The sequence below is a fragment of the Quercus lobata genome, chromosome 11 (genome assembly GCF_001633185.2).
Source record: "Quercus lobata isolate SW786 chromosome 11, ValleyOak3.0 Primary Assembly, whole genome shotgun sequence".
In the NCBI taxonomy this organism is placed as follows: domain Eukaryota; kingdom Viridiplantae; phylum Streptophyta; class Magnoliopsida; order Fagales; family Fagaceae; genus Quercus; species Quercus lobata.
The window spans coordinates 25,116,445-25,128,742 of record NC_044914.1 but is presented as its reverse complement, the minus strand read 5'-3'; the positions used below and the strand labels follow the sequence as shown (position 1 = coordinate 25,128,742).

General features: G+C 35.8%; 2 protein-coding genes across 2 annotated transcripts; both read left to right on the top strand.

Annotated features, from left to right (window-relative positions):
- The first annotated feature begins 930 nt into the window (after window positions 1–930).
- Window positions 931–2,811, top strand: LOC115967992 (TMV resistance protein N-like). The gene is made up of 4 exons (XM_031087181.1): window positions 931–975; window positions 1,085–1,575; window positions 2,016–2,193; window positions 2,306–2,811. Exons 2-4 carry the CDS (start codon window positions 1,091–1,093, stop codon window positions 2,762–2,764), a joined length of 1,122 nt encoding a protein of 373 aa, XP_030943041.1. The 5' UTR covers window positions 931–975; window positions 1,085–1,090; the 3' UTR covers window positions 2,765–2,811.
- A 1,582-nt stretch (window positions 2,812–4,393) lies between these two features.
- Window positions 4,394–5,875, top strand: LOC115966614. The gene is made up of 4 exons (XM_031085816.1): window positions 4,394–4,745; window positions 4,818–5,187; window positions 5,323–5,383; window positions 5,426–5,875. Exons 1-4 carry the CDS (start codon window positions 4,394–4,396, stop codon window positions 5,873–5,875), a joined length of 1,233 nt encoding a protein of 410 aa, XP_030941676.1.
- Window positions 5,876–12,298: the final 6,423 nt, after the last annotated feature.

The following is a 12,298-nucleotide window of genomic DNA, read 5'->3' as shown; positions in this document are numbered from 1 at the left end:
AAAGAAAGGATGGTTGGTATATTGCATTTGATGTAATTACTATCCATGGTTGAGATTGATAGTTGTAAAAAGTAACTTTTAATTTCAACCATTGATTAAAAAATTAAAAAAAAAAAAAGAAGCAAAAAATTAAAGTAAAAAGTGTAAAAACTTTTGTGAAGGAAGTAGGTGAATTGCACCCGTGCAATAGATCTGGGTGCATGCAATAGATCTATAGCACCGGTATTGCACCCGGTGCAATACGGTATTGACCAGATCCTAATCCGATGACTGGTTCTTCTCCTTTGTCAATACTCTGCGCCTTCACAGAACCTTGTGGTAAAGCAGAAGACTTGTTTTACGGTCTCTCGGTGCAATACCTAGGTTATTGACCGGATCCTAATCCGATGACTGGTTCTTCTCCTTTGTCAATACTCTGCGCCTTCAGTCTTCACAGAACCTTGTGGAAAAGCAGAAGACGTGTTTTACGGTCTCTCGGTGCAATACCTAGGGTATTGACCGGATCCTAACCCGATGACTGGTTCTTCTCCTTTGTCAATACTCTGCGCCTTCAGTCTTCACAGAACCTTGTGGAAAAGCAGAAGACGTGTTTTACGGCCTCTCGGTGCAATACCTAGGGTATTGACCGGATTCTACTCCGATGACTGGTTCTTCTCCTTTGTCAATACTCTGCGCCTTCAGTCTTCACAGAACCTTGTGGAAAAGCAGAAGACGTGTTTTACTGTCTCTCTCTCTCTCTCTCTCTCTCTCTCACTTTAAAACTCCAAATTTCCAAATCGATCTGAATTCCATTCGAACACATTTTCTGATACCTCTTTCTCTTCTCTGATTAAATTCAATCTTTTTTTGGGTTATTTTCCCAATCAAACGCACTGATCGATTCAGATCATTTCAATTAATTCTGAGCTCTCACCGGACTGAGGCTTCTACTGCAATAGACTCACTCCTCGAATCCGTGAAGCTACTGTCAAAAAGGTAAACTTCGGTTTTTCCATGCGTTGACTCTCTCTCTATCCCAAATTTTTTATTTTATTTTATTTTATTTTTTATTTTATTTTTTATTTCATAATCTTATGCCTTATAGATCTTAATGGCTGACCTGACTGATGGAGGTGGCTCCTCTTCTTCTTCCACTAACCGATGGAGCTATGACGTCTTTTTGAGCTTTAGAGGTGAAGATACCCGCAACGGTTTTACAGGCCATTTATATAAGGCTTTGTGTGATAATGATATATACACCTTCATCGACAATGATCTTTGGAAGGGAGAAGAAATTTCAGAGGAACTTCACAAAACCATTGAAAGGTCAATGATTTCGGTCGTTGTGTTCTCTGAAAACTATGCGAAGTCCCGCTGGTGCTTGGATGAACTTGTCAAGATTATGCAGTGTAAGACAAATGGCCAATTGGTTCTACTGCTTTTTTATAAAGTTTATCCATCAGAAGTACGTAATCAAAGGGAAAATTTTGGGGCGGCGTTGACTAAATTTGAAGAAAAATTCAAGAATAAGGTGCAAAGTTGGAGGACAGCTCTAAGAGAAGTTGCGAGTTTAAGTGGATGGCACTACGACAATCGGTTAGTATTTCTTAATTAGACTCATGCTTTCGTGGTTTTTATAATTTTAATAGTTTGTCATAACCACTAGCTACATAACAAACTACGAAATTATTTTATTTTAATAATATCGAGGCAGTTAGGTTACAAAGTAAGGTTAATCATTGGAATAGAAAAATTTTAGAGTTTCTGCCACCTATTCTTTTGAAAGTTTTTCCAAAATTTCTTGATTATTTTGGTCAAGTATGGAAAGGCTAAATCTGATTTCCTAGCAAAAAAAAATGTACTAAATTGATGATACTTCTCATATCCTTGAGTAATATGTCATTTATTTAATTAATACTTATTCAAGTGTAGGTTGTATTGCACAAAATTAGACATCTTGAATTTAGTTTATTTACACGTTATTATTTCCAACTAGTCCAACTCATTTATTGTCTATTATGCTCTGTGATTTGCAGTATTCCTGAATTTAAATTCATCCAACAACTTATTGAAACGATATCAGATATCAAATTAAATGGCACACGGTCATATGTTGCTAGATGCCCTGTTGGAGTAAATTCTGAGCTCTCACCAAACCAAGGCTTCTACTGCGATAGACTCACTCCTCGAATCCATGAAGCTACTGTCAAAAAGGTAAAGTTTGGTTTTTCCATGTGTTGACTCTCTCTCTCTCTCTCTCTCTCTCTCTCTCTCTCAATTTTTTTTTTTATTTTATAATTTTATTTCTTAATCTTATGCCTTATAGATCTTAATGGCTGACCTGACCGATGGAGGAGGCTCCTCTTCTTCTTCCACTCACCGAAGGAGCTATGACGTTTTTTTGAGCTTTAGAGGTAAAGACACCCGCAACGGTTTTACAGGCCATTTATATAAGGCTTTGTGTGATAATGGCATGTACACCTTCAACGACAATGTTGATCTTCAGAGGGGAGAAGAAATTTCAGAGGAACTTCTCAAATCCATTGAAAGGTCAATGATTTCAATCGTTGTGTTCTCTGAAAACTATGCGGAGTCCTCATGGTGCTTGGAGGAACTCGTCAAGATTATGCAGTGTAGGACAAATGGCCAATTAGTTCTACCAGTTTTTTATAAAGTTGATCCATCAGAAGTACGTAATCAAAGGGGAAATTTTGGGGCGGCGTTGACTAAATTTGAAGAAAAATTCGAGAATAAGGTGCAAAGTTGGAGGACAGCTCTAAGATAAGTTGCAAGTTTACTTGGATGGCATTACGATGATGGGTTAGTATCTCTTAATTAGTCTCATGCTTTCGTGGTTTTTATAATTTTAATAGTTTGTCATAACCACTAGCTACATAACAAATTACGAAATTATTCTATTTTAATTATATCTTGGTAGTTAGGTTACAAATTAAGGTTAATGATTGGAATAGAAAAATTTTAGACTTTCTGCTGCCTATTCTTTTGAAAGTTTTTCCAAAATTTCTTGATAATTTTTGTCAAGTATGGAAAGGCTAAATCTGATTTCCTAACAAAAAAAGGAACTAAATTAATGATACTTCTCATATCCTTGAGTAATATGTCATTTACTTTAATTAATTCTTATTCAAGTGTAGGTTGTATTGCACAAAATTAAACATCTTGAATTTAGTTTATTTACACATTATTATTTCCAATTAGTCCAACTCATTTATTGTCTATTATGCCCTGTGATTTGCAGTGTTTCTGAATCTAGATTCATCCAAAGAGTTATTAAAACAATATCAGATATGAAATTAAATGGCTCACGGTTATATGTTGCTAAATTCCCCGTTGGATTAAATTCTCATGCCAAGGAGATAGAGTCACTTTTAGAGTCAAATGATGTTCGAATTGCAGCGATTCATGGTCTTGGGGGAATGGGAAAGACAACAATTGCAAAAGCTGTTTATAACAGAATTGTTGACAGTTTTGAAGGAAGCTGATTTCTAGAGAATGTTAGAGAAAGTTCAAGGACAATTGATGGCACAATCCAGCTACAAGATGTTCACGGTACTGTTGTGGAGTCAGTTTTGAGCGCTGATAGAGAACCAACCCCCTCCCCTGATGTCATTGATCAAATCATGGACCAAGAGGCTGGGATTTTGGTTGCCGATACATCTTTTACAGCTTGTTCGACAACTGTTGAAAATTCTGGGTGTCCAATTTGAGGTTCAAAGCCAATTGGTGGTGGGTTCGGACTTGAATATTCCTATTTCTGAGGTGGGTCATGGTTTGATTGAATCTAAGTTTCCTAGACTGATTTGGGATGACTCTTTGAAGGCTCCAAAACCACTTCCACTGAAAACCCATCAGGATTAACAACCTCCTTACCCTTATCCCAGATGGTTCAGATGGGTTTTCAGTGGAAGTGGTTTTGGAGCCTTCAAAATGGGTGAGAAGGACGATTAGAGGTTTTAGTACTTTTGTGGGTTTCCCAATTGATTGTTGTGAGAGATAGTGTATTGATTTTTTTCAAAAACTTGAGAGGGTTTGGGAGCAGCAAGCGATTGCTGTTACTACTCGTCGGGTAAGCAATTCTAACCAAATGGGGATGAGGGAGTTAAGAAATTTTTTTTTCATCTATTAATTACGTTGGGCATTTTGGTAGAAGTTCTAGAGGCAGTTTGAAATCCTCTAGTTTAGGTTCGTTTGTTGGTAAATGAATTTAAAATTTTTGTCATGGAATGTGAGGGGTTTGAATAATCCTCATAAGAGAGATGTTGTGAAGAATCTTTTACGGGAATGGAAGTGTGATATCGTATGTTTTCAAGAATCTAAATTGGATAACACTAGCTCTAGCTGGGTTAAAAGTCTCTAGGGTAGCCCTTTTGTAGACTGGGGGGCCTTAGATGCCATGCATACAGCTGGGGGTGTCATTCTGATGTGGGATATAAGGGTTTTTGAGAGAGTAGATTCAGTGGTTGGAAGTTTTTCAATTTCAATTTTGTTGAAGGGAGTGTCAGATGGCTTTGAATGGATTTGTTCAGGTGAGTATGGACCAACTGACGGAAGTCTTAGGGATGCAATGTGGGCAGAATTAGATTTAGTGACATCACAGTGGGCTGGGGCTTGGTGCTTGTTTGGTGATTTCAATGTTTTCTGTTACCCGGCTGAGAGATTTGGCTATAATTCTTTTAGTCCAGTTATGTTTAAATTCTCAGATTTCATTGCAAAACATTCGCTGATTAATTTGCCTTTGGTAGGAGGTGAATATACTTGATTTCGAGACTCTGATAGTCCTTTTTTGTCTAGACTTGATAGAGTTTTGATGTCAGCAGATTGGGAAGAGCATTTCTTAGATGTGACTCAAAGGACTCTCCCTAGGGGGGTGTTGGATCATTGTCCTTTGCTAGTGGAGGCAAGTGGTATGTCGAGGGGGAAGAGCCCTTTTAGATTTGAAAATATGTGGTTAAAGGTAGAGGGTTTTGTGGACAAGGTTTGTCATTGGTGGAATGGTTATCATTTCGTGGGACCTCCAAGTTACGTTCTAGCTTGTAAGTTGAAAGCCCTTAAAAGGGATTTGAAGCATTGGAACAAGCATGTTTTTGGAGATGTAGCTTTTAGAAAAAAGAGTCTATTGACTGAGCTCTTAGACATTGACATGAGAGAAGAGATGCAGGTGTTGACTCAAGAGGACAAGGCTACAAGGTTGGTGGTTAAATTAGATATAGATTTTCTGGCTTCTTTGGAAGAGATTTCTTGGAGGTAGAAGTCCAAGGCTCTTTTTATCAAAGAAGGTGATAACAACACACAGTTCTTTCATAGAATTGCCAATTCCCATAGGCAAGCCAATCAGATTAAGGGAGTGGAGGTGGATGGAATTCTCTTTGAGGAGGAGTCAGATGTTAGGGATTAGGTGGTGGATTTTTATAAGAGATTATATCAGGAACCGGAAGCTTGGAGAGCTACTATTGATGGGTTAGAGTTCACTTGTCTAGACGAAACTGAGAGGTCTATGTTGGAGAGAGAGTTTGAGAAGGAGGAGATTATTGAGGCTCTTAAGGAGGTGGAAGGCGATAAGGCCCTTGGGCCAGATGGGTTTACTATGGCTTTCTATCAGAAATGTTGGAGTGTTTTAGAAGGGGATGTATTGGCTTTCTTCAAATATTTTCACAGCCAGTGTGTTTTTGAGAAATCTCTTAATGCCACATTTCTATGTTTGATCCCCAAGAAGAGTAATGCAGTAAATATCAAAGACTTTCATCCTATTAGTCTTGTGGGCAGCCTTTATAAACTTTTGGCTAAGGTGTTGGCTCATAGGCTACGAGGGGTTTTGGATAAACTGATATCTGACTCTCAAAATTCTTTTGTGGGAGGGAGACAGATTCTTGATTAAGTTCTAATTGCCAATGAATGCTTAGACAGCAGGTTGAAGAGTGGTATTCCTAGTGTTATAATTAAGCTAGACATTGAGAAGGCTTATGATCATGTGAACTAGAATGCACTATTTTACCTTATGGAAAGGATGGGCTTTGGGGCAAGGTGGAGTTGGTGGATTAAGGCGTGCATCTTTACAGTTAAATTCTCAGTTCTAATTAATGGATCTCCTACCGGTTTTTTTGGTAGTTCTCGTGGCCTTCGCCAAGGGGATCCTTTGTCTCCGCTTTTATTTCTTATGGTTATGGAAGTGTTGAGTAGACTATTGAGAGGATAAAAAATAGTGGTTTTCTTTGTGGATTTCAAGCAGGGTCCCATAGACATGGGGGTATCCATATCTCTCACCTTTCTTTTGCTAATGATACTATTTTGTTTTGTGATTCTTCTAGGGAACAATTATCATACGTGCGGATGGTGCTAATCTTCTTTGAAAACTATGCGGAGTCCCACTGGTACTTGGATGAACTTGTTAAGATGATGCATGGGGACTCACAACTAGTGACTCCATTCCTGTGTTTATAGTCTCTTTCTTATTGTACATAATTTTTTGTTTTCTTGTGTAATTATTTTGGCTGCTTTATGCTTTTTGTATGTAGCCTTTTTTTCAATAAAGTAAAACCTGTGAGCAATATGGTTTGCCTCCTATTGCTCCTTCTAGGCAAAAAAGTAAAAAACATGATAAAAGCCATAAAAAATATAAAAAATACAGAAATAACTTTGTTAAACCTAATGATTTCTATGCTAAGAAGAAAAATGTTTCTAAAAAACATGTTAAACAAAGATCGGGTAAAGGTAAATGCTTTAACTGTGGTAAACCTAGACACTTTAGTAAAGACTGTAAAGAAAAACCTGGTAAGTTGAAAAACAAGTTCAACATGTTAAACATTGATGATAATGTGCAAGAAGAATTATTCAGAATTCTTGAATCAAACAACTCGTCTGATTCTTTGGAAGATGATTTTTCTTCTTCATCTGATTCTTGCTATCAATCTGTTGATGATTCTTCTGATTCCCCTAATATTAAAATTGGTTGTAGAGATTCTTGTTGCAATGTTGTTAACATTCTCACCAAGACTGAAGAAGATGAAAAATTAATAATTCAACTAATAAATCAAATTCAAAATCCTGAATTGCAAAAAGAATATTTGGATAAATTTAAGAAAAATTTGATAAGAGATGAAATTGGTAAAAAGCCAAAATCAACCATAAGTTTTGAAGAAACTTTGGAAAGATTTAATAGAAAGAAATCCAAAGAATTAACTGTTAATGATCTCCAAAATGAAATTCATATTGTTAAACAAGAGATAAATGAATTAAAACATGAATTTAAAAGCATGAAAAGTGATAACAATAATCTCAAACAAGAATTGGCAATGTTAAAACTTGATAAAGATCTTAATAAATCCAGTAATGAACAAAATGAGCACAGTGATGGAGATGAATCCAGTCAACAGGCTCTTCTTTATGATAAAGGTACTCCTGATACTTTCACTGATCCCCAACTTGCTTTTGTTAATAAATTACTTCCTCCAAAATGGTTTACAAAAGTTAAAATTGTTGTTTCTCCTGATTATCATTTCACTGTTAATGCTATGATTGATTCTGGTGCAGACATGAACTGTATCCAAGAAGGATTAATTCCTTCAAAATATTTCGAGAAATCTACTGAAAGATTGGTTTCTGCTAATGGTTCTCAAATGAAAATTAAGTATGAATTGAATAATGCTCATGTGTGCCATGATAATGTTTGTTTCAAGATTCCTTCTGTTCTTGTCAAAAATATGACTGATAAAGTGATTCTTGGTCTGCCATTTATTAATGCTTTGTATCCCTTTCTTTTTGAACATGATGGAATTACTACTGATCCATTTGGACAGAAAGTAAAATTCAAATTTGCTTCAAAGTTTGAAATTGATATTGATAATCTGTCTTATAAGAAAGGTTCTCCCATGAATGAACTTGTTCAAGAACTAGTGATGAATTCTTACCAATATTTCTCTGATGATTTTAAAGGTAATTTTCACAATACCAAAATGTTAAATACTATCCATTACCCTAACATTATCAATGATTCTTTGCAGGAGTCGGACAATGATGCGTGGATAAATTCCACTAATAAGTGGGATAATAATAATATTCGCATTTATACCACTAGTAAGTGGATTATTATGGAAAAGAAAAACAAAGGAAAAGCTCCTGCACAGGACTATTCTCGAAACAAAGGGGTCCCAGTGGGACGACCTTTTAAAATGCATGAAGGCGCATTTTTTGGTGTAAAACCCAGTGGATCAACATCCCTTCAAGGAGATGTCCCGGCAGAGGTGACATACTCTAATGGTGATATGTTAATTGCTTTACAAGAAATTTTGTCAAGAAATTTACAATTCCACAATGGAACCTGTTCAGAATTACCAAATTCTATTAAACTCATCCTTGATAGCCTTCAATTTGCTTTTATTGGAAACCACCATGATCTTTTCCAAAAAATTCTCAGAAACCTTGAAATCCATCTTGTTAACCTTATTGCTCAAAATGAAGCTTATGTAAGCCACCAAGTTAACCCTATTTCAGAAAATGATCTTGCTTTAGAAAATAACTTTGCTTCAAAAAATGACATTGTTTCAAAAAATGAGGCTTTTGAAAGCCATCCTGTTAACCACCCAAATATCAAAGATTAACCCAATACTAGTCAACTCTTTGGCAAAGGGGACATCCATTCAATGGATAAAAAGACTATTATGGGCACTGATTATGCAAGAATGAGTCTTAAGACCCAATCTTTGTTGAAAAGTGCTATTGCCAACTTGCCAACAGACATACAATCTCGTATTCTGGAAAGCAAGGCTATGTTTAAGTCTTCTGACTTATGGTTCGAACATTTCAAGATACTTGTTACAACTGCTATTCCTGATCCTGCTAATTCAGATGATTTTAGTGAAATTCTTCAACAAGTTGATTGGAAAGAACACTTTGGGAGTAGTTTTAGAGTGTACGAAAAGAAACACCCGTTTCCCGGCCTTCTAGTCAATTATGATGATGGTTCAGATGATGATAAGAGGAGTCCTGATTGGCTCTCCCAAATGTTTGAGTATGGCTTTATTAGGCTCATAAGACTAACAAGCCATGACCAAACCAGCCAGCTCCCACAAATCATTCAGACTGCTATTAAAAAATTTAAAGGTAAATGCTTTAACTGTGGTAAACCTAGACACTTTAGTAAAGACTGTAAAGAAAAACCTGGTAAGTTGAAAAACAAGTTCAACATGTTAAACATTGATGATAATGTGCAAGAAGAAAAATCATCTTCCAAAGAATCAGACGAGTTGTTTGATTCAAGAATTCTGAATAATTCTTCTTGTACATTATCATCAATGTTTAACATGTTGAACTTGTTTTTCAACTTACCAGGTTTTTCTTTACAGTCTTTACTAAAGTGTCCAGGTTTACCACAGTTAAAGCATTTAGCTAGGTTCTTTGTCTCTTGTATATATCAAGAGACAAAGAACAGAACCTAGCTAATTCTCTTCAAACTGGTGTACTACAATTCTTTGATATATACTGGTAGTTAAAGCATTTAGCTAGGTTCTTTGATATATACTGCTTGGCTGGTTCTACCTCCTAATATATCAAGGGAAGAATTAGCAGGATTATTGCTGATCTCTACGGAAGATTCTCATAATCTTGTGGATTCCTCACAAGATTGGGTCAAAAAAGAAGAGAAATTCTATTTCACTACTCAGTCACTATTCACCTATCACTATTCATTTTTACTGTTCATCCGTTACTGTTCATGACACTGTTCACTCCGAATTTTGCCTATTTAAGGGGGGTTGTCCCTTATGTTTGGGGGGATCTCAAGTCAAGTTTGAGTTCTGATTTCTCTTTCCTTAGAACTAGCCTTCTTAGAGAGAGAACCCACCTTGCTTCTACTACTACTATCTTGTTTACTACCTTGTTCACCTTTGTTCACTACAAGCCTTGTAATCCTACAAACCTTGTAACTAGGACTAGTTCAAGCTTTGTAACTGTTAACCTGTAACTATTGAGATCTTGTATTCACTACTACTACTGTAAGTGTTTATCCTACTTTCAATAAGAAGTATTTTCAGTTCTATGTTCATTACTTTACTTGTTGCTACCGCCACCTTGGACGGATTACCTCCATACCGGACGGTTCTAAATTGCTTTAATTTATTTTGAACTATTGTTCTTATTTACTTTGAATTATTTTGATATATACTACTTGGCCGGTTCTACCGCCTTATTATTGTTCTTACATTCAAGTTATTTACTTTCAAGTTACGTACTACAATATTACTGTACTTCCGTCTCCTTCTCTTCAGCAGTGCGTCCCCTTCCCCCTTTATGGTATCAGAGCCACTCTTTTCTGGCCGGTGGTAGTGTGGTTGTGTTCTTTGTCTCTTGTCCATATCTACCCGAACGCTTGATATTCCGTTGTTGTGTTCCCTTCTTACCGTCGTTGGCGCCACCCAAGTCGTAAAGTGAAGTCCTAGAACCTAGCTGTAAGGCCCATTTGAGCCAAGAGAGGGCGTGTAGGGCATGAGAGGTATAAGGTTGGTTAGGGTATGTGTTACGAAATGCAACGGTTGTGAGAAAAACATGATAACTGAGTGTTGAACCTAGGATAGTATAGATAAGTTGTGGAGAACTAACTCCTCTATCAGCTCTAGGACTAGTTGTCCTCCTGATATTGTAAATGAAGAAGATCACACTATTGATGATAATGAGTTGATCCCTGATTTTCATAAATGGACTATTCCTAAAGTTGATACTAAAACTATTTATAAAACTAGTTTTGTTGAAAGTGCTTTTCATTCTGCTTACAAAGTTAGAACTGTTGAACAAATTTTCTCTATTTCGAGAATTCATGAAAATTGCTGTTTGTTTACTAAAAAGAATATTAATGACTTCCTTGCTGCTAAAAAATTTCAGTTATTTGCATATTGGTATGGTTCAAGTTGCTATTAAACCACTTACCCGAAAGGGTATTAATGCTTTTGTTCTCATGTGTTTAAGAGATGCTAGATTTAAGATTTTTAAAGATAGCATTCTTGGTATGATCACTGCTTCTATGTATGATGGTCCTGTTTCTTTTAACTGTTATCCTGATCTTACTCTTGCTTTGGATGATCCTAATATTGTTAAAGCATTGACATTGAATATTGCTTCTTCTGGTTATCACATGGAAGAAGGTAGTAAGCCTTTTGCTTTGATCTACCGCATTTATTATAAACTTATGGGTACTCAAATGAATCCTTGTGCTTTGATTCCTAGAGAACCTTCGGGTAAAATCATGTTAATTCAATGTTCAACTCCTGATGCTAAAATTCAAGTTCCAAAAATGATTCAATGGCAAGATGTTAAACTTCCTAATGATTGGTTGTTAGAACAAGAAACCCCTCCTGCTAAACCCATTTTTGATGAGCTTGATCTCACCCATATTCAACAATATCTTGATGGTACTGTTAAAATAAGTTTTCAAAACAATCCACCTTTGAGGATCAACGAAGGAAGACATTCCTTTGCTGGATCTGAAAGTATTTCAAAAAGAGATCGAGAGATTAATGAATTTTTGAAAAAGAATTTGGAAACATCCTTTGATTTAAAGCTAAAATGTATTTCAAGTGATAAATCTCAAATTAGCTCTATTTACTATTCTACTAAACCTGAAACTTCCACTCCATTTAGTAAAACTACTAATGAAGATAAGGAAGACACTGTTTCTGTTACTCCATCTGATTTTGATTCTCCTATTGAAAATTCTCCTGTTTACCAAAACCAATTAAGAGTTTTGACTGTTTTAAATGATGATTTTGAAATTGATTGGGATTCTTTGTACAATGAGTTTATGCTTGCAACAAACAGAACCAAGAGAAAATATTTCCAAAATAATTTTGCTTAGTCTGAAAAAGACCGTGTTAAAAGGAAATGGTTGGAAATGATGAATCAATTGAAAAAACATATTTTGTTTTTTGATTTTCTTGAAAACCATTATGTTTCAAAAGATGAGGTTTCAAAACAACATTTAAATGTGATAAAGAATTCAAATTTTGTTAAGATTGATAAAACTGTTATTAGGTCTAGTCATCCACCTCTTGATTCAATTTTGATAACTACTAAGAAAGATGAAGTGACAAAAGAGGAAGTGAAGGCCTCTCCTTTCAAAATTGCTGATGATCAAACTCCTATTGTTAGCCTTATTGAACAAAACAATTTTACTAATCAATCTTTGCATATTATTGGTCAACAGCTTGACCGTATTGAAGAAAAATTATTGAAAAATCTGTTCCTGTTAAAACTGAGAAACCTTTGATTGATTTACCCAGTCAAAGAGAAAAATTTATGTTTAAAACTTCTCAGT